Source organism: Typopeltis vanoorti, chromosome 8 (genome assembly GCF_054136105.1).
Source record: "Typopeltis vanoorti isolate ZY-2024b chromosome 8, IOZ_Tvanoo_1.0, whole genome shotgun sequence".
In the NCBI taxonomy this organism is placed as follows: Eukaryota; Metazoa; Arthropoda; class Arachnida; order Uropygi; family Thelyphonidae; genus Typopeltis; species Typopeltis vanoorti.
The window spans coordinates 122,559,233-122,581,247 of record NC_143556.1 but is presented as its reverse complement, the minus strand read 5'-3'; the positions used below and the strand labels follow the sequence as shown (position 1 = coordinate 122,581,247).

General features: G+C 36.1%; 1 protein-coding gene across 1 annotated transcript in view; it reads right to left on the bottom strand.

The window, feature by feature from the left end:
- Cubn (Cubilin) overlaps nucleotides 1-22,015 on the bottom strand; it is a 2,223,842-nt gene that overhangs the window by 285,935 nt on the left and 1,915,892 nt on the right. Inside the window, exon 63 of the mRNA XM_090396294.1 lies at nucleotides 5,496-5,710. Within this exon, the coding sequence (XP_090252420.1) occupies nucleotides 5,496-5,710 (215 nt within the window). The remainder of the gene's footprint in view (nucleotides 1-5,495; nucleotides 5,711-22,015) is intronic.

Here is a 22,015-nt window from a genome sequence, read left to right as displayed (position 1 = left end):
GGAGAATAAAATGGAGGGGGGAGTATCGTTGATGATAGCTGATGAGCTACAGCCAAGGAGAATAGAAGTTGAATTGGAGGATAGAGAAAAGAGCACATTTGAGGCCATTTGAAATTGAGGCTAGCAGAACTAAATATACAATTAGGTGCTGCTATAGACCAGGTGATGAAAAAGATGGTAGTGACAGTATGCACAAGCAAATAGAAGAAATGAGTGGAAGGAGAGTAATTATTAAGGGAGATTTCAACTATGGTTGCATTGATTGGAGTGAGGAGAGGACACATGGGAGGAAGGAATTGGATTTTATGCGGTTATTAAGGGATCTTTCTGCAACAGCATGCAATGGAAAATACTAGGGGTCAGAGATTGCTTGATCTAGTAATTACATCTGAGGATTTCGCTGTAACAAATATAACCACATTGCCACCAATTGGTGAGAGTGATCACAGGGTACTGACTTGGGAGGTGGCTAAAGGTGTAGAATTTTCAATTAAGACAGGATACATGTGGAATTATCAGGCTGGAAAGTATGACAAGCTTAGGAGTTTGATTGGTTCGGTGCCATGGTATGTACAACTGCAAGGACTAGAAGTTGATAGTGCATGGGAGGCAGTTAAGAAGTGTTTGCATGAAGCAATGGCTGACTGTATACCTAGAGTCCGAATAATAAATCAAGTAGGGCTTAAATGGATGAGTAACACCATTAAGCTTGAGCTGCAAAAAAAGAAACAACTATGGAGGGAATTTAAGGAGAAAGGAGACCGGCAGGCACATGAACAGTATAAAGCGCAGGCCAGAAGGGTAAAGAGTGTGGTAGGAAAAGCAAAAATGGATTACGAAAGAACATTGGCCATGCAGGCTAAAGAGAATCCTAAACAAATTTTTCGATATGTTGCAAGTAAAAGGAAAAATGTATATGGCAGAATGATTTTAAAGAATGCCGATGGTAGGGAGGTAACTGAATCAGTTGATATAATTGAGTTACTGAGTGAGCACTTTGCAAGAATATACCATCCAAGTGGTGACATTGCAGAAACGAATGACCCAGCAGATTATACGGGAATTGTGGTTAATGAAGTGGAGGTGAGTAGTCTATTACATTACCTCAATGTCAATACATCAGTGGGATTGGATGGTATACCAGCTCGTGTTGTATGTGAAGAGGCTAAAGAATTGTCAGTATCCTTGACCATTTTATTTAATTTGAGTCTCGGGTCTAGGTTAGTCCCGAGGGGGTGGAAAGAGGGGAAAATAGTTCCACTGCATAAAGGTAGTTCTAAGACTGCTGTTGTAAATTACCGACCGATTAGCATATCAGGAATCATTGTCAAGGTCTTAGAGAAATTAGTCAAGAAAAGAATACAGGATTGAATAGATGAAAATGGGATATTGTATGGGGACAACATGGCTTTGTGAAGGGTAGATCATGCCCCAGTAACTTGCTCACGTTTTATAACACAGTGACGGCTGAACTGGATAAGGGTAATGGGTTTACAGTGATTCTACTGGACCTTGCCAAGGCCTTTGACAGGATACCACATGGAACCCTAATCAGTAAACTAGAGCAGATGGGGATGGATATAGGGTTAGGGAGATGGATAGGAGGGTGGTTGATGGAGAGATACCAGAGAGTGGTTTATTCAGGAGTTGAGTCTAAAAGATGGCTTGTGACTAGTGGTGTGCTGCAGGGCTCTGTTCTTGGACCACTGCTATTCAATTTCTTCATCAATGGTATAGGAAAGGATCTGAGAGGAAGTGTTCACTTGTTTGCTGATGATGCAAAGTTCGGTAGAGCAATTGTGAGTGCACATAATGTCAAAATTTTACAGGATGATTTGGATAGTTTGGAGGACTGGGCTAGGAAAAATGGATGTTAGTTTAATGTAGCAAAGTGTAATGTTATGCACTTTGGGGTGAAAAGAATAGCAGCAGTATATCACATTGATGAAACAGTATTCCAGAAGATTGATCAGGCCAGGGATTTGGGAGTGTTGGTGGATAGGGAATTGAAGTTTAGGGGGCACATTGCAAAAGTGGCTAAATCAGCTCATCAAATCACTTGGCTTCTGAAAAATACTTTAACATGCAGAGACAAACAAGTTGTTGTTGTTCCTCTGTATCGAGCCTTGATAAGGTCCCATTTGGACTACTGTGCCCAGTTATGGGCACCAGGGTTTCTTCGTGATGGGGAGGAAGTGGAGAGGATCCAGAGATGAGTGACTAAGATGATAGCAGGTGTGTGTGGAATGAACCTTATGAGAATAGGTTGAATATTTGTGGGTTGCAGAAATTGATCGATAGGTAAAGGGGTGATATGATTGAGACATTCAAATTACTGAAGGGTTTCTATAAGATTAATCCAGAAGATATTTTTGAGAATAGGACTGGTAGTGGGAGGACTAGGGGCCATGCATAGAAGCTGGGCAAGAATGTGGTTCACAAGGGTGTTAGAGCTAGGTTTTTTACTTGGAGAGTGGTGAATGAGTGGAATAAGCTGCCAGAGTCTGTTGTGGGTGCTACGACTGTGAATGAGTTCAAGGCAAGGTATGATAGATACTGTGTGAATGTCGAATAGTTGTTCTTGAAATGATGTTAGGGCCTCACTCGATGAGTCTGTCAACTCCTTGGAGTTGCACGGAATAATAATAATAATAATAATAAACTCCAAATTGCTAGTAAAACAGCTGTCCTAAAGATAAACCTAATGAAGACCCAAGTTATGTTCAACAGCTATGTCCAACCAGAAATAATAAAAATCAATAATGAGGAACTTGAACAAGTTGATAATTATATATACTCAGGACAACAGATATGAATGGAGCAAAATATCATGGACGAAATTACAATCCACACGATGCTTGGGTGGAAAGCATTTGAAAAATTACTTTCAATATTCAAAAGCCAACTACCATTATGCCTGAAAAGTTTTTAGCCAGCGTATTCCTCCTGTATTGACATATATCTGTGAAACATGGACATTAAATGAGAATGAAATTCAGAAATTAAGAACAACGAATTTAGTATGGAAAGAAGTATACTTGGTATCACAAGACTGGATCACAAAAGGAATACTTGGATAAGAAACCAAACCAAAGTCTCTGACATCATAGCAAGAATGAAACATCTGAAGTGGCAATGGGCTGGGCATATTGCTCGAAGACAAGATCAACGATGGACAAAATAAGTACTGGATTGGATTGGATTCCATGAGAGGAAAAAACCACCATGACGCCAACCTAAATCACATTGGATTGATGATATCATCAGATTTGCAGGAGTGACATGGGAAAGGAGTGCCATGTATAGACAGTTTTGGAGTAATTTTGGAAAGCTCTTCATCTAGCAGTGGATCGACAATGGCTAAGAATGATGATATATATATATATATATATATATATATGTATAGATGCATGCTCCCAAAGTGAAATAAGTAATTAATTATTTCATTTGTGAACCGTTCGAAAATAAATTGTAATCAAAAATATCATGTCATTATCAACTGACTAGACAGTGTACCTTCTCTCATCCTCCCACCAATGAGCTGTAGATTCGAAACTTACAATGGGCACGGATGTTTGTAATTGATTTTAGGTGAGAGATGAGTTTCATTGTCTGATGTGAGACCACAGGCACTGCATATTGCAGGTGTGAAAAGGCTTGAGTGGTTTCCATATTTCATCATGGAATTAGAGCAGAATTTCTGAACCAACCAGGTTAAAATGAATAAAATTTATGATGAAACAGAAATTAGGAAACTCGCCATCAATAAATATGTTACTTTCATTGTATAAGAACAAAAATATTATGAAAATCTAATTAAAATCTGAACAAATAATACATAAATACATAAAAAATTATATAGCAAGATAAATTTTATGAAATTTATCTTGCACTGCATTTACTTTTTTATATATTGGTATCAATGCAATACCATTTCAGTTATCCAGTGAATAACGTTTTCAGCAAATTTCTTCTGCAATTAATTTTCCCTGCAATGAATTGTCTGTGAACCATTGTTAATAATCATGACAAGTAAAATTCAAAGTATGGGTGCTACTGTTCCTGTGAAAACAATAAGACACCACTGCATTATATGCTAAGAGTTGAGCTATTTAAAATGATTAAATTTAGTGATGATGGCATGTTGAACAATGAAACAGGCCACAAAAGCTTATCTCACATTGCTGTTGTGTTACAGTTGTTAAAAAAAAAAAAAAAAAAAAAAAGATCTAAGTGAAGTGCTACACTAGTTAATACTACAGTTATCCATAAATGTAACAATATTAATGCTGAAATGGAACATTTTTAATGGTGTAGACCAGGGGTTCCCAACCTTTTTGTTTCCTAGAGCACATTCTAAAATTCCGGTAGGACGACGGGCACCATCTATTTTTTCAAGCAAATTTTTTTAATTCATTTGTTAAATGAATACATACAAAGTTTACATTATAATCAAATGTTTTATTACTTAGAAGTTTACATTATATAAAAATTTAAATATATATATATAACTTTTTGTGATCTTTGGCATTCCATTTCATTGGCCAGTACTTCATGATTAGGAGAATATGATGATATTCCAGTTCTTAAACTGGAATGAACAACTTCGAATGCATGTCTACTTTACATTGTATGCATTTAATACTCGTCATGTGTCATTAATGCATGCATCATATAGCATGCCATGAATAGTTGCGTGATTATTTCAAACTATACGGCACATGGTTGAACAGTGGCGTGAACACACCAATTGTTCGACGGGCGCCATTGTGCCCGCGGGCATAGGGTTCCCAACCCTATGCCCGTGGTGTTAATCAGTCCCCTGGTGTAGACTGATTAACAGACTGATTGGTGTGTCTCTTTAAGCTAAGGTATTCCAAGTAACCTTTTTTTATTTTTTTGCAAAAATTACTTGAAATTTTTCTTTTTGCATATCTGACATAAATAAATGCATTACTTAAGTCATTTATGCATAGATATGACTGCTTATAATATCATTAAGCATTAAATGCATCTAAAAAAAAAAAAAGAGTGATTCACCATATGACAGTGTCTGGAACCTAACATGACGCATGACTGAGGTATGCCTGTACAACAAGATTTAGGTTGTAATGTAAAATGCATTTCTTGTAGTGAGTAATCAGAAATGTTTGAAAAACACTATTTTAGTACATAGCAAAAATTGGATAATTAGTAGAATTGACACCAGTTACTGTCTGACTTTAACAGTATGATTATATATAACTTGAAAACTCTGTGGACAAAAGTAAAAAACATTTCAAGCCTCTGTCACCAGTCAATGAAATTTATCTATTTCTAAAGTTATTTATAAATGTCAATGTACACATAGTGAGATTCTAACTTCTCTGCCTACTGGATGGAGAGTGAAGTGCAATTCAGCTGAATAACAAGGCATAATACTAATCAATCAAAAAATATTGGGAATTTTTTCTTCCTTTTTTAAGCATATGCATTCTATTTATAAACCTACTTACCTGAGTGCCTCTACTGAGATCAGTATAAATTTCTATATAATCTCCTTCACACTGAATATCCATATCAGCAAAAATTACTTCTATTCTGTCCCAATAACTAGAATTAAGAAACATATACCAACGGCATCTTGTATTTATAGGGTAATTTGAAGGGTAAGAGGGTGATGTGAGGGTCTGTGCTGTATCAGTCACAATTAGTGAGCCACCACAGCTAGCTAAAATAGAATATGAATAAAAATAATGATAATCATCCAAACTGAAATTTCTTTTTGATGTTAATCTTTTATGATAAGAATCAAAAATTAAGAATCAAACATAAAAGTAATTAATATAAAATCAGTTGATTTTAAATAACAACCAAAAAGCAATTCAAAGGCAAATATCATGGATTTAGAAACCAGCATGGAGCAGTGCAATGGATGAAAGAATTTAAATGATGAGAGATACACTTTGAAAAATTGTCAACAGTTGTAGTGATAAAACTGGAAGCTGGGAAAGAGTGTGGTTAGCAAGGGTGTTAGAGCTGGGTTCTTTACTTTTAGAGTAGTAAATGAGTGGAATAAGCTGCCAGAGTCTGTTGTGGGTGCTATGACAGTGAGGGAGTGAGTTCAAGGCAAGGTATGATTGATACTGTGAGAATTTCATATAGTTGTGTGGACATGATGTTTAGGGCCTCCCTCGATGAGTTTAAGGACTCCCTGGAATCGCCCGTAATAATAATAATATAATAAAAACAGTTTGGAGTCAAATGGATGAATACAGATATTAAACAAGAATGGTAGATGAAAAGGAGATTATGTAAGGCATGTAAAGAGAGAGGTGAACAATTACAGGTGGTCCCTGGGTTACGGATGTCCTAACTTACAGCATCCCGTAATTATAAGCGAGCTCCCAAGGCTCCCGGTAAATATAATTAATAATTAAATTAATAATTCGGGAGTTAGTTTCTTTCACACATGTAAACAAACCCACACACTGCCACATTATTAAAGCAGCTCTTCCTGTTATTTGGATGTCGAATGTAAGGGTCACACTTGCCATGTTTGAAGATTCATTCTTGAACTGTTTTATTCCTGCTGTGGAACATTATTGTCGTTAAAGAAAATTCTCTTTAAAATTCTCCTTGTGAAACAGAAACAAATCCTGATTCTCCAGCACTATCTCCATCATCATCTTCCTCTTGCCATCATCATCTTGCCTCAGAAAATGCCCCTTCCAGTTAGCAAGACATTGATGCAACCTTTAATATTTTTTTTTTGGAAATTTCTCCTATCTCCTATCTAAACTTTTTATATTAGTATTATAATTTGACACCTCCAGGGAGTCCAAGGACTCATTGATGGAGAGCACCTTCTCTACAGCTCTGTCTCCACCACTGCCATCTACCACAACCAGTTTTTCCACAGACAATCACAAACATCCATGCCCACGGTGGTATTTGAACCCGCAGCCTTTTGGTTGACGCTAACCACTCGGCCAGCCAGGACGGCAGGTACATGAGTTTGTTTTTATGTTCTGTTTGTTTGAATTAAAAGAAAGAGCATGACAGTTTCTGTAACTTATTATTATAGTAAAGGGGTATTATTATTATTACAATGTGTTATTATTGCCACATATGAGCCATTATAGTATGATATTATTATTATTATTATTATTATTATTACTGCATATGTGCTGTTCATCAGAATCCGAGTTACATACAAATCCAACTTAAAGATGTTCTCAGGAACATATCTCGTTCGTAACCTGGGGACTGCCTGTACGTGAAAAATATGTCTCAGGCTAAGAAAGGTGACTAGCATAGTAAGGAGAGAATTAGAATATGAGAGAAGACTATTGCTGCAATCCAAGGAGAATCCCAGGAATTTTTTTTTTTTTTTTTTTTTTTTGTAGTCCAGAAGATAGAAAAATGATGATGGACATATTACCTTGCTGGATGGAGGTAAGAGTTGGGTTACCAATGCAGATAACATAAATGAATAAGTTAATGATCACTTTATTAGAGTGTTGAATCCTGGTTCAGCAAGTGAAACCACCCCCTTGAAAGATAAGGAGGTGGCGAAGCATTAGAAGTGAATAAAGAGAATGTATTCTGAATACTGAATTTCACCATGCATTTTAAGACAATGTGTTAGGGAATTGACTGTGCCATTAACCTGGCTGTTTAATGAAAATCTTGCAATGGGGCAAGTTCCTGGAGAGTGGAAGAAGGGTAAGATTGCATAAGGATAGTGGTAGAATGGAAGTGTCAAACTATAGGCCAGTTGTTATGTCTTCTGTAGATGTGAATAAAGAGAATGTATTCTGAATACTGAATTTCACCATGCATTTTAAGACAATGTGTTAGGGAATTGACTGTGCCATTAACCTGGCTGTTTAATGAAAATCTTGCAATGGGGCAAGTTCCTGGAGAGTGGAAGAAGGGTAAGATTGCATAAGGATAGTGGTAGAATGGAAGTGTCAAACTATAGGCCAGTTGGTATGTCTTCTGTAGATGTGAATTTGGAGAAATTGGTAATGAAATAAAAAATCCATACTGGCATGCTGCTCAATTCTTGAATAGAGAATTGAGCAGCATGCCAGTATGGATTTTTTTTTGTTAATGGGTTCTCTTGTTTAAGTACATGTGTTGCCTTTTATAATGAAGTAATGAGAGCACTGAATGAGGGTAAAGCATATACTGTAATTTTTTTTTTTTTTTTTTTTGCAAATGCATTTGACAGGGTACCACATGAATGACAAGTTGGTTTTTAAGTTGCAACATATGAGTTTAGATACCAGGTTAGTGGACTGGATTGATAACCAACTTCCTGATATCAGAGAGTTGTATATGGTGAAGCAGTATCTGGGTGTGGGAAGATTACAAGTGGAGTTTCAGAGGGTTTAGCAGTGGGAGCATTACAAAAATGATGATGTTACTGGACTACAGCAGATATTCAGCTGTTTGCACATGATGTGAATATTGGGAAGGATATCAATATTGCTGATTTTGCTACTCTTCAAGAAGATTTGAATAAGTTGTGTAAACAATTAGGATGTCAGTTCAATGAAATGAAATGCAAGGTTTTGGAATTTGGGACTCACCGATGGAATGCCTAATACCCACTTGAGGAACGTGGAGGAAGCAAGGGATCTTCAGGTGACTGCTGATATCAATTTGAAGTTCAGAAGACATATTGCAGAGGTTTTGAAGATAACTGAAAGAAATGCTGCAATACTGAGGAGGACATTGACCATGTGCAATAAAAGGGTGGTGTTCCACTATAAAGCCAACTCTTTGGTTCACACAGTGTTTCCACTGTTGGTTATACAATGGTTCCACGGTATGACCAACTCTTTGATCAGGCCACATCTAGATTTCTGTGCTAAAATCTGGTCACCAGGATTTCAACAAGATGAAATAACCTTGAAGAAAGTGCAGAGATGGATAACAAAAATGATATCAAGACTTTATGAGGTCATGAAGATGGACTGAAGACATGCAAACCACAGTTTAGTGGATAGAAAATGTGTGTTTTGGGGGGGGGGGATGAATGAGTCATTTAAGGTGTTGAAAGGTTTTTATCAGATTGACATTGGGGAGCATGGAATGAATTGCATTAGAGGCTGGTAAGAGTGAAAATGGTCGATAAGCTTAAAGAATGGTATGATAGTGATCTCTCATGACAACTTTTTTTGACTCCATGGAGGTCAAGAAAATAATAAGAATAAGGGCCCATTTCTCTAAGTTGTACAAGGATGTGGTGAGCAAGCCAATATTATTAACAAAATATATACCTCCATAGGAGGTAAAAGATGCATCATATTAGATTAATCTTAAATTCTGTTCCTTACATTTATTTACAGTCTGCCACCTAGTAGAAGATCTAAGAAAATTGAATTGCTCTTCACAAAAGAACCACATTAATTCTTAAGTATTAATGAAATTCTTAAGTACTATGGAAATAATATTTTCTATGAAAATATTATTTCCATAGTGTTTAATGGAAATAAAATGTTCATAGAAAACCTCATGTTCTTACTTCTTCCCCCTTGAACAATGCTACATCTCATCTCTACAACTTCTAACACTCTATAAAGCCTGAAATCATGCAATCACAAAGTCATGTAATTTAGTGCTCATGTAAAATTAGTGACTTTTATCTGTTTTATTATTTTTTCCTCAGGAAATGAGTGTAGATTTTTGTGTTTTTAGAGTATTTAATATCTTATAACAATTTTATTGTGATATTGTCGGCATGGCACCAATGCAATGAACAAGGTGGGATTGATGACATTATCTGGCGATTTGAATTTGCGAGATATTATGCAGTGCAGTGTGTGTGAAATGTATTTATCGAGAAAATTAAAGAATATGTAGAAGGAAATTGAAATGGGAGAGAGTGTGTGTATTAAGTGTTAAAAAGTGAGTGTCTGTTGAGTGATGAGAATGCCACAAATACAGATAGTAAGATGGAAAATGATGTTATTAATGTGGAACTTGAGGAACTTGTTATTAACATAGAAATAGAGGAGAATGAAATGGATATCAATAAAGAGGTAGCATGATTAAATGTTATACTTCATAGGACAAAGTGTGAAATTGAAGAAAATTTGCAGAAGCGGCAAGATTTAAGCAGGCTGAAAAATGGAAAGGAGCAGGTGATCCGAAGGAATTATAAAGACCAACTGAACAAACAAGAAAAACAAGTTAAGGAGAAAATTATGTATGGAGAGTAAATGATCAGGGGGTGAACTTAACGAAAGTATAACAAATTGTGTTTCCCGGGCGCAAAAATTCATGATATTAGCCATGCCATCTGGGTACAAATGATTTGAGAGGCGAGAAGTATTCTATGAGGGAGGATGTAATGGAGTTGTTAGAAGAAGCAAAACTGTAGAGCGAGAAGGTGAAGATTGTAAGTCTCCTACAATGCTATGATAGATGCTAATGGAGGAGGGCATTGATAGCCAATGAGTCTATACATAGATTGTGCAAAAGGAATGATGTAGAATTTGTGGTCTGTGTTTGACAAAAAGAAGGATTTGTACAATGCTGATGGATTGCATCTAAATGGTTTTGGTGTTAGGTGTGTCTGCAGAGAGCTTTCTTCACCAATCATGCTGAAGTGCAAATTCAGGGAAACTTAAGCAATTAGGGTGGAAGCGAGTGAGTTTGTGTGAAGGCACCTGAAAGCAAGTGAGTGTGAGAATGACCAAGTGAGGAATCTAGTCTCTCTAGCAAAAGTATCAAATAGGGTAGTCAATTCAGAATAGTAAAAGTGGATGAGGGGGGGACTAACGGGATGCTGCAGTTTCTTTATACTAATGCCAGAATTATCAGAAACAAGTCATGAGTTTTTGGCATTGGTTAGTGCAACATAGCCAAAAGATATAGGCATTAGTGAGACTTGGCTAACAGCAGATGAAGTAGTTACAGGGACTGAATGTGAAGGGTTTATTGTTTTCAGGGAAGATAGAAAGGATAGGATGGGGAGAGGAGTACTGCTATCAGTAGGGATATCAGCTAAGATTTTGTGAGAATATGCAATGGAACTGCAATGCCTTTGCCTAGGCTCTTTAATTTAAGTCTCAGCTCTGGTAGAGTGCCAAGGGAGTGGAGAGAGAGAGAGAGAGAGGGCAACATAATTCCTTTGCATAAGGGAGGTTCTAAGACTGCAGTAGCAAATTATAGACCAATCAGTATCTCAGGCGTGGTAGTAAAAGTACTAGAAATGTTGGTAAAAAAGAGAATTCAAGAATGGGTAAATAAAAATATGATACTGTATGAGGGTCAACATGGCCTTGTGAAGGGTTGGTCATGCCTTAGTAATTTACTAACTTTTTATAATAGAGTAACAGCTGAGTTGGATAAAGGAAATGGCTACACGCTGATTTTTCAAAGGCATTTGACAGAATACCACATGGAACTCTGTTACTATTATTATTATACTATTAATTTGTACATAAATGATACAGGAAATAACCTGAAAGGAAATATTCAGTTTTTTGCTGATGATGCAAAATTAAGTAGAGTAATAGTTAAGGAGTTCAAAGAGAGGTATGATAGATTGAGTCTCCCATGATGGGCACCTCAATGGAGTGATGAAGGCTCATCACTCCATTGAGGTGCCCAAATAATAATAATAATAACAATAATAATAATGTTCTCACATATGGGGATGAGTGACATACCAAAATCTCCTATAAAAACTTCTCTTTCTCTCACAGACTCATTCTATTCAATATCTCATATACTTACTGTTTCTGACCTTTACCTCTTCTATAACTATTTTCATGGATACTGTTCCTTTGAACTGTCAGATAATATTTCTCCACTTTCCTTCAATCTCATAAACACAAAAGCACCTGCTGGTCATTATTCATTGACAATTCAGCTCCAGACATACCAAACCAACTTGTCATTCTTCTCTTTAATTTCATCTACCTCCTTGCTTTGGAATAGTTCTTGCTAACTTTTATCAATAGCTGCAAGGATATATTTATATCCTTAATTTGTAAGGGTTAGAGTCCTATCAAATCAACAGCTAAGGCTAGCAGTGATGGAAAAGGATTGTAAAAGTGCTATACTTATAAAATAATTTAATCACAGGTGACATGATTTTACAGAAGAATGATAATAATTTATCATGTTTTTCCAGACATGCTTGCCATTAATTGTGTCTGGTTCTCTCTTGAGTGACTGACTAAATCACCAATGATGATGGATGTAGAGAATTCAAGGTTTAATCACATTAGAAGCTAATATTTTACTCTTGAATCCTATCCTCATTCATATGCCTGGGTAGCCTCGTGTTCTGGTTCCATAATGTTACACTGATAGCAAGAAGGGCAGCTATAGGTTTTGAGAAATAATAAGAATAACAATGGGTTAAATTCTAGTCAGCAACCAGAAGAACATTTTCTTGGCCTCCTTTCAGCTAAATACAGTATTAACTGACCTGTGTGACAGGCAAGCAGGGTTTTTTCCTAGTGAAGTTAAAATGTTGAAAATCAACATTTTAACTTCACTGAAACTAAAACTAATATAGAATCTGAGACAACGCTTATACTATTTAATATAATGGATACCAGTCAGATGAAGGATCACAATATAGTAGCAGCCAGACAATGTACAAAAAAAAAAAAAAAAAAAAAAAAAATCTTCAAAATTATTTGTAGCTAAGAACACATTTAATTCTATTCAATTTTATACTCATTCAATTATACTCATGTGAAGACAATCATAGGAATGGAGTAGCATTTGTACTAAAAAATAAGATTGTGCAATCCTTATTTGGATTTTGGCCCATAAGTAACAGGATAATTGCATCTCAACCTTTTAATATTTTTATTGTCTAAATATATGCACCTAGTTCTGATTACCCAGATGAAGATGTAGAATGTTTCTATGAAGACATTCAAAATGCGCTAAACAACGCTAAATCAGATGACATAACTATCGTTATGGGAGATCTAAATGCTAGAGTAGGCTCAGAAAAGATATCTTTCTGCATGGGAAACAAGGGCCTGGGACAAAGAAATCCAAGAGGAGAAAGATTAATACAGTTCTGTGAAGAAAACAATCTGGTAACAGCAAATACTTTATTTAGCCATGTGAAGACTTTACACATGGAAAAGTCCCAAAGACAGCTGTAGGAACCATATTGACTATATAATGATTAGAAAAAGATTCCGGAATAACATTTTACAAGCCAAAACATACCAGGGGCTGATATTGGATCAGATCACAACCCTGTGGTCATTAAAGCAGCAATAAAATTAAAGAAAATAATGAAACCTCTAAACATAGAAAAATATGATCTTGGCTCCCTTAAAAATCAAGAAATACAAGACTTTAATTTTTTAAAGGAACTGACACAATCCACTGCTGTTAATGTTTCTGATCCCACCAAGTATCCTTGCCCTAAAGATGAGATTGTGGATAGATGGCAGAAATTTAAAGAGGGAAAAGGCAGTAAAACAAACAATTCCCAAATTTGAGAAGAAAATGAGTAAACCCTGGATGAATGACAAGATACTGAAAATGATGGAGGAAAGAAAGAAACACAAAAATCGTCCTGAATAAAAGAACTTAAACAAGGAAATCAGGAAAGAAAATAGGATTGCAAAAGAACTAGAACTATGGCTCAACAATAAATGCAAGGAAATTGAACTTCTGGACAAAAAGCACAAAACCAGAGAACTTCATGAAAAAGTTAGGGAGATAACTAACAAATCTTGCAAAAGTATAGGCTCTCATTGCATTGAGGATACCAGTGGAAATATCCTAATGGAGAAAGATAAAATAAGGGATAGATGTGGGTAGAGTATTCAAAGGAACTCTACAATCATGATAGCATACATAATCCAATACAAGAAGATTTGGAGGGACCTACTATTCTTACCTGGGAAATAACAAATGCCATTAAGAAACTGAAACCAGGAAAAGCTCCAGGAATGGATGGAATTATGGCAGAATATCTAATGGTTTTAGATGACAAAGTTATAAGATCACTGACTGACATATGTTACAAAATATACAAAACTGGACACATGCAAAAGATTTTAAGCACTCAACATTCCTACCAATACCTAAAAAATCGAAGACAATCAAATGTGAAGAATGCAAAACAATCAGTCTGATCAGTCAGATAGCAAAAGTTATGTTATATATCATCCTAGAAAGAAATAAACATGAAATCAAAATGGAAATTAATGAAAACAATCTGGTTTCCAGGAAAATAAAGGAACTAGAGAAGGACTACTCAATATTAGAACTATTATAGAAAGATATCTCGAGAAGCAGAAAGAAGTCTACTTATGTTCTATTGGCTACACAAAGGCCGTTGACAATATACAACATGAACAACTAATCAAATGTATCAGAAATTTAGGAGTAGATGGTAAAGATACCAGATTATTGATAAATCTATATTGGGAGCAAACTGCCTCAATAAAAATATCAGAAGAAATCTTGGAGAAATTCCCAGTAAAGAAGGATGTCAGACAAGGCTGTGTTTTTCTCCTATATTGTTTAACCTCTATACTGAAAATATCTTCTAGCAATTAGAAGAATTTAAAGGATAGAAGGCAGGAATATAAACAACTTAAGATTATGCAGATGATACAGTACTGCTAGCTGAAACTAAAAAAGATCTTCAAAACCTGCTAGAGGAGATGCCGAAGCTAAGTGAAAAATATGGACTTAATTTCAAAAAAACCAAAACCATGCTGGTAACTAGAGAAAATATCTGATATAAATATTAAGATCAGGGGAAATACTTTAGATCAAGTAGAGAGTTATATATATTTGTGTCAACTAATTACAGAGAATGGCAAGTGTGATAAGGAAATATTAAGAAGAATAGAAATTGCTAGATCAACCTTCATTAGCATGAAAAACATTCTGACCTCAAGGGATATTCACACAAAAACAAGAATTAGGCTGTCCAAATGCTACGTATGATCAACACTGCTATATAGAGCAGAAACCTGGACAATATCAAAATATTGTGAAAAAAACTAAAAGCCTTTGAGACATGGATCCTCAGAAGAATTCTTAGAGTCCCATGGACTGCTAAAAAATTAATTTAGAAATATTAGAGATGATTGGAGAAGATAGGAATCTGTTGATAACCATTAAAAAACTTCCTCTTCTTCTCTTTCCTCCTTGGTCATATACTAAGGCATGAATCCCTACAAAAAAACACTTCTAGATGGAATGATACAAGGAAAGAGAAGAAGAGGAAGACAAAGAACAGACTAGATGGGAAATATTAAGGACTGGAGCTTTTCTGTCAATGAAGAATGCAAAAGAGAAGCACAAAACCGTACATGCTGAAAGCTCATTGTAGTCAACCTCCTGGAAGGAGATGACATCTGACAAAAACCTATTTATTGGCAAGAACTAAGTGTGGGGATATTAAGATACTTAAAAAGGCATGAGACAATTTATTTTATTTCTATACATCTGACTGGATAATAATAAAGTGTTGTATATCTGAAAAAAATAACTGAGTTTAGACGTTAGAAGTTTATTATAAAAGTCTATTATTTTTGCCGACCTGGTTGGCTGAGTGATTAGCGTATCCGCTCTCCAGCCAAAAGGCTGCCGGTTTGAATCTTGCTGTGGGCATGGATGTTTGTGATTTTCTGTGAAAATACTAGAGGTGGTGGCCAGTAGATGGCATTGGTGTAGATGATAATTGTGGTTCGCTGTAGTTGATGGCTGAATGGTGGAGATGGAGGGCTATAGTGTAGGTACCCTTCCTCGATGGGTCTTTGGACTCCTTGGAGGTGTCACATAATAATAATTTTAAGAATTTTATAAATGAATGTTTATTTCTGCAAGCTACAAGAATGACATTTTGGGATTTTTTTACATTTTTAAATTTTATTTATTATTATTATTTTTTTATATTACTACCATCTTGCTTTGCTATAACTAAATTTATTTAGTTCAGAAATTTAGCACCTTGAAAAATGAAGAATGTTATAAATACTGCTTCTTTCATGATAAAATTATAACTTTCCTACACAATAAAAAAGAACTTTGTCAGTGATTAATGTGAAGTGCTGAAACTAGCAATGCTGATGAACAAGGGGCCAGGAGCAAAAGTTGAAGTACTATATTTCAGAGGCATGTGCAAAAGTAAAAAAAAAAAAAAAAAAATGTCACAAATGGTCAGCTATTCAAGAGAAAAGAATACGGTAGAAGGAAAATGAACTATGGTAGTAACTTCAGCATATGAAGGTTGAATAGAAATTTGAAGAAAAGTTAGAAATGGAAAACTAAGAGAGAAATCAGTTAAAAATATGCCACCCCCCTCCAAGCAAGGTTATAAACCTATAGTACATCAGTACTGTAGGTGAGATAAGGAACTTTTTATCATTTTGTATTTTTTTTTTTTTTTTTACATTAATGTGAAGCTTCTTGGAGTTATTAGTCTATATAGGTTATCTTCATTTGAAACTAAAAAAAAACTTCAATTCGTTCAATTTCTTTATAGAAATGGGCCTAGTAAAATTAATTTTTGAGTTAACTTACTTTTTTTATTTATTATTTTAAGTCTGAAGAGTGATTTGAAGTTGCAGATATGGTTTTAGATTCTTCAGTCAAGTATGCTGAATCTTTCACATACTTGAGCAAAAGTTCTAGACATTAGTGAGACTTACTTGACTAATGAAGATATGGTCATATGGATAGAATGCAAGGGATATGGTGTCTTCAGTGAGGACAGAAGTACAGAATGGAGGGCGAGGTTTTGCTGATGATAGTAGAGGAATTAAAGCCAAAATGAGCAGAAGTACATCAGCAAGCAGGGATTCAGAGTGCAGTTCATTTGAAGCTATCTGGTGCGAGATGAGGCCAACAGCAGAAATATATAATTGGTTGCTGCTATAATCTAATATGTAAATATTAGATTATAGCAGCAATATATAATAATATTCCAATGTATTCTAATATATATTCCAATGCTGTAGATGACATGCATTAGAAAATTAGCATGATGAATACAGGTCGAGTAATTATTATGAGGGATTTCAAGTTTAGAGATATATACTCTTGGAAAGAAATCAATTCCCATGTAGGACACCCCCATGGGCATGGTCACCATGTCATGTAATGAGTTACATGTTTGTATAAATTGGAGGAATATGATGCTTCCAAGTCAGTGTGACTAAGCCTGGGTGAAATGGCTGCAAGAAGGGAACTGACTGAGTTTGAAAGAGGTGTGTGATAGGATGCCATGTTGCAGGCATATCTTTTCGGCAAATTGTTGACAAATTGAGTCATCCCAGGTCAACAATCAATAATATCACATTGAGATGGAAGTGAAGGGAGTCAAACTGCAAGTTCTACCTGCAGTGGACGATTCACCATGCTCACCTAATGTGACCATAGGGTGATATGAAGGATAATATGTAAAAACCGCCATTTGTATGTGGACATGTTGAATGTGGAGTTCCAGGAATCTAAGCCCGGAATAAGGTGTTTGAAGAGAACAGTATCAGAATGTATACACCCAGAGTCAGAAGGATAGATCATATAGGAGTCAGATAGTTGAATAACATCATTAAAGAAGAACTGCAGATAAATAAAAAAATGTGGAGGGAATATAAACAAAATGGTGATCAGCATGCCCAAGAGCAGTACTAACACAGGCAAGAAGAGTAACTTGTATGGTAAGGAATGCAAAAATTAATTATGAGAGAAAGCTAACTGATGAGGCCAAAAGAAACCATCAAAAAAATGCTGATAGTGGAGAGGTGACAAAAACAAACCAAACACATGAATTACTGAGTGAGCATTTTCCAGGAGTATACGATCTGGGTGGTGACATTGCAAAACCAGATGTGACGCTGAATGATGGGAGAATAGAGGATGAAGATAGGTGGTGCTTACAATAAGCAGAACCGCAATACAAATGCAGTCATGGGATTAGATGCCATATTGGCCCACATATTACGAAAATATGAAAAGGAATTATCAGTTCTTCTGACCAAGCTTTTTAATTTAAGCTGCAATACTGGGACAGTGTCAATGGTACTTTGCATAAAGAAGGCTCCAAAAAAGAAGTAACAAATTATAGGTCAATCACATCTCATGAGTGGTGGTTACGGTATTAGAGAAATTGGTAAAAGAGAATTCAGAACTGGATGGATAGGAATATGACACTGTATAAGGGTTTTGTCTGTGTGTGTGTGTGTGTGTGTATACTCTATAAGTTATGGTTTTGTGAAGAGCAGGTCATGCCTTAGTAATTTGCTTACACTATAATAAAGTGACAGTGGAGATAGATAAGAGAAATGGCTACTTAGTGATATTGCTAAACTTTGTGAAGGCATTTCACAAGATTCCACATATAAATCTGTTGCATAAATTGGAGAAAATGGGAATGGATATGAATCTGGTGATCTGCATTAGAAGAAGGCGCTGATGGACAGATTATTATTATTATTATTATTATTATTATTATTATTATTATCACCTAAGAACCCATGAAGTCAAAGACTCATCTAGGAGGTCCTTTTATCATACACACAGCTCATCATACTGTGCTTTAAACACATTTAAATTCTCTGCAGACACCACACTCTCAGGCAAGGCATTCCAATCATTCACAACTCTGCATGCAAAAAACCTGCCTCTAACTCCCCTGCTCACACCCTCTTTATACAGTTTCCAGGGATGACCCCTGATCTCCCACTGTTTTCTGTAGAACCTCTCCAACATTGATCCTATACCAACCACTTACTAACTTGTAGGTCTCTATCATATCTCCCCACTTCCTCCTATCCACCAGACTCTGTAAATTGCATCTTCTCAATCTTTCCTCATATTCGATATTCCAGAGGTCAGAAACTACCTTAGTCAGTTGCCTCTGGACCTTTTCCAACATCTCTTCGTCCTTCTGAAACGATGTCAAACAGTAATTTCTGGTGGAGTTCAGTCCAGGAGATAAGTGATCAGTGGTGTACCACAGGGCTCAGAACTTGGTCCACTGTTTTTAATACATATATCACTGGTATAGGAAATGATTCGACATGAAATATTCAGCTGTTTGCTGAAGATGCTAAACTGAGACGAGCGATGGCAAATGAAGGTGATGCAGAGACTTTGAGGGAAGACTTAAATAGACTAGCAGTATGGGCAAAAGTAAATGGCTGCCAGTTTAATGTGGCCAAATGTAAGGTGATGCATTATGGGAAGAGATCACAAGCTGTGTGTACTATATTCATGAAACTGATGCGATCAGAGACTTGAGAGTGATCGTGGACTCTGAGTTCAGAAAGCTGTGAAGATAGATGTTTTATAGATGTTGAAGAACACAATAGCAAGCAGGGAGAGAGAAGTTATCGTTCCTCTATATAAGGCCACATCTGGACTGGTATGCACAGATCTGCACACATTCCATGGGGATGAAGAAGTGGTGGATCCAGAGATTAGTGACAAAGATTGTGGCATGTCCATGGAATGCACCCTATGAGAATAGATTGAAGAGGAGACATGATGGAAGCATATAAGTTATTAAAGGGATTTTATAGGAGTGACAATGAAGACTTTTTTTCAGTGCAAGGCAGGATGGAAGAGAACAAAGGGTCACCAATGGAAGTTTTGTAAGAGTGTGGTTAGTAAATGTGTTAGAACTAGATTTTTTGTTTGGATTTGGCGAATGGTAATGGACTGGGATGCCAGAGGTGGTTGTGAGTGCTACATCAATGAATGAGATTAAGGAGAGATGTGATAGGTAATGTGGTGTGAGTAGAGTGTGAATAACAGCAACAGTGTGAATATGCCACTGCATATTCACACTCTTGCCATTATGTATATATATGTAGAAAGTATTTTACCTTGGGTATAATAAATGTTAAAAATACCAAGCAATTTTAAACCTGGTTTCACTCCATTTCCCAAGTAAGCAAACAGACAAACAAGTCAAGTTTGAGCCTGCAAGTGATGCAAGTCTAGCTGATCCTACAGGTAGTGCAAGACCAAGTCAACTCGTGGTAAAGGTGGTATAAGCTCTGATCATTAATCTTAATATTTACCCTTAATGCCAAAACACATCTCCAAGAAGGGGATGCATGATGTTTTGTATTAAAGGCAAGAGGCCACTACCCAGACCGGTTTCGACCTTTATTGAGGTCTCATCAGTGGGAGCTAGGCTAGAAATACCAAGATTTAGTAATACAGAGCTTATAAGTATTTTACCAGAACAAGTTGCCATAAGGTGTTTTAACCTTATTAAATAAAAATCTCTGGAGGAGATATAAATGTAGAAAGTATTTTACCTTGGGTATAATAAATGTTAAAAATACCAAGCAATTTTAAACCTAGTTTTACTCCATTTCCCAAGTAATCAAACAGACAAACAAGTCAAGTTTGCACCTGCAAGTGATGCAAGTCTAGCTGATCCTACAGGTAGTGCAAGACCAAGGCAACTTGTGGTAAAGGTGGTATAATCTCTTTTTAAAATAGCTTGGTATTTTTAACACACACACACACACACACATATATATATATATATATATATATATATACATTATAGTCATTAAATCTATATTTTTTTCATATATATATACACTCTATAAGTTATGGTTTTCTGAAGGGTAGGTCTTTCCTTCACAAAATGATAGGTATTGTGTGAGTAATGGATAGTGTGTGTGAATAATGGCAAGAGTGCGAATAATGGATCTCCCCCAATGTTTTATGACTCCATAGAGAATAATAATAGTAAATCTATGAATAGAAACTACAGAATTCATATGAATCTTTCATATAAAAGAAGGTGGCATGTGGACTACTGTACACAGATCTGGTTGCCTGGATCATATGGGGAGGAATTGATGGAAAGGATCCAGAAGTGAGTGACCAAGACTGTGGCAGGTCTATGGAATGCTCCATATGAAAATAAATTGAAAGTGTGTCTCCACATGCTATGGTAAAAATCTACTAATTTTCTTGCTTACACTTTCATTATATGACATCCAGGGATAGCCTCTTGTTTTCCCCTGTCTCCACCCATTCTATGAAAAATCCACATTAATCCAATAATAACAACCTCTAACCATATATGTCTCAATCATGTCCTTCCTCTCCTTCGATCCACTAGACTACGATTTCCCAAACTGTGTTCCATGGAACATTGGTGTTCTGTGGGAAGTGAATAAGTGTTCCGTGAAAAATTATCAAAATTAATATGAGCATGGTTTTTAAATGCTGCAACAAGTTCAAACATGTTTGAAAATCAGGCACTCCTCACTTTGGTTGTGGACTGTACTATTAAGACCAGCATGTGCTGGCCTTGAATCAGCCACTGGCTGATAGCTGCCTGTGGTTGTTGACACCTCTGAGCATAAATGAAGTATGGAGGTATCTATTCTAAGAAATGTGCGGTCACAAGCAAGGTTAATGCGATGTGCTGAGGCCCAGCATGCATGTAGTCTGTGCTGTCGGATTTTTGCAAGGCAATATATATATATTGCCTTGATTCAGTGATAGTGTGCACTTGGCTTTACAATGAACATGAGACCGATGATACTCGACTCTAACCAAGGTGTTCCGTTAAAATTTCAGGATTTGTGAAGTGTTCCATTGTACGAAAAGTTTGGGAAACGCTGCATGCACTAGACTATGCAATTAGCATTCCCTCAAATCTGTCTTCGTACTCAACATTCCAGAGAGCACCCTGATCATCTTTCAATCCTTTTCAAAATTTCATCCTTTTGAAAACCACGAGACTAAATATGTGCGCAGTAATCTATGTGGTCTGCTCAAAGCCTTATACACTGGAATCATTTATATCATCTAGATTAGTGTTTCTCAACAGCTGGGCTGCAGCCTGGTAACGAGCCCTGGCAATTATATCAGGCCACGAGAGATTCTCCTGGAATTTGTCATTTTAGTTTTTCATGAATAAATATTTTATAGTGGAAATATTCTGAGGAGAATAATATTTGTGGATGTATCGAAAAGCTTAGATCTAGAACGTTTAAATAACATCTGTATACCAAATGTCAGTGACCAAGCACAT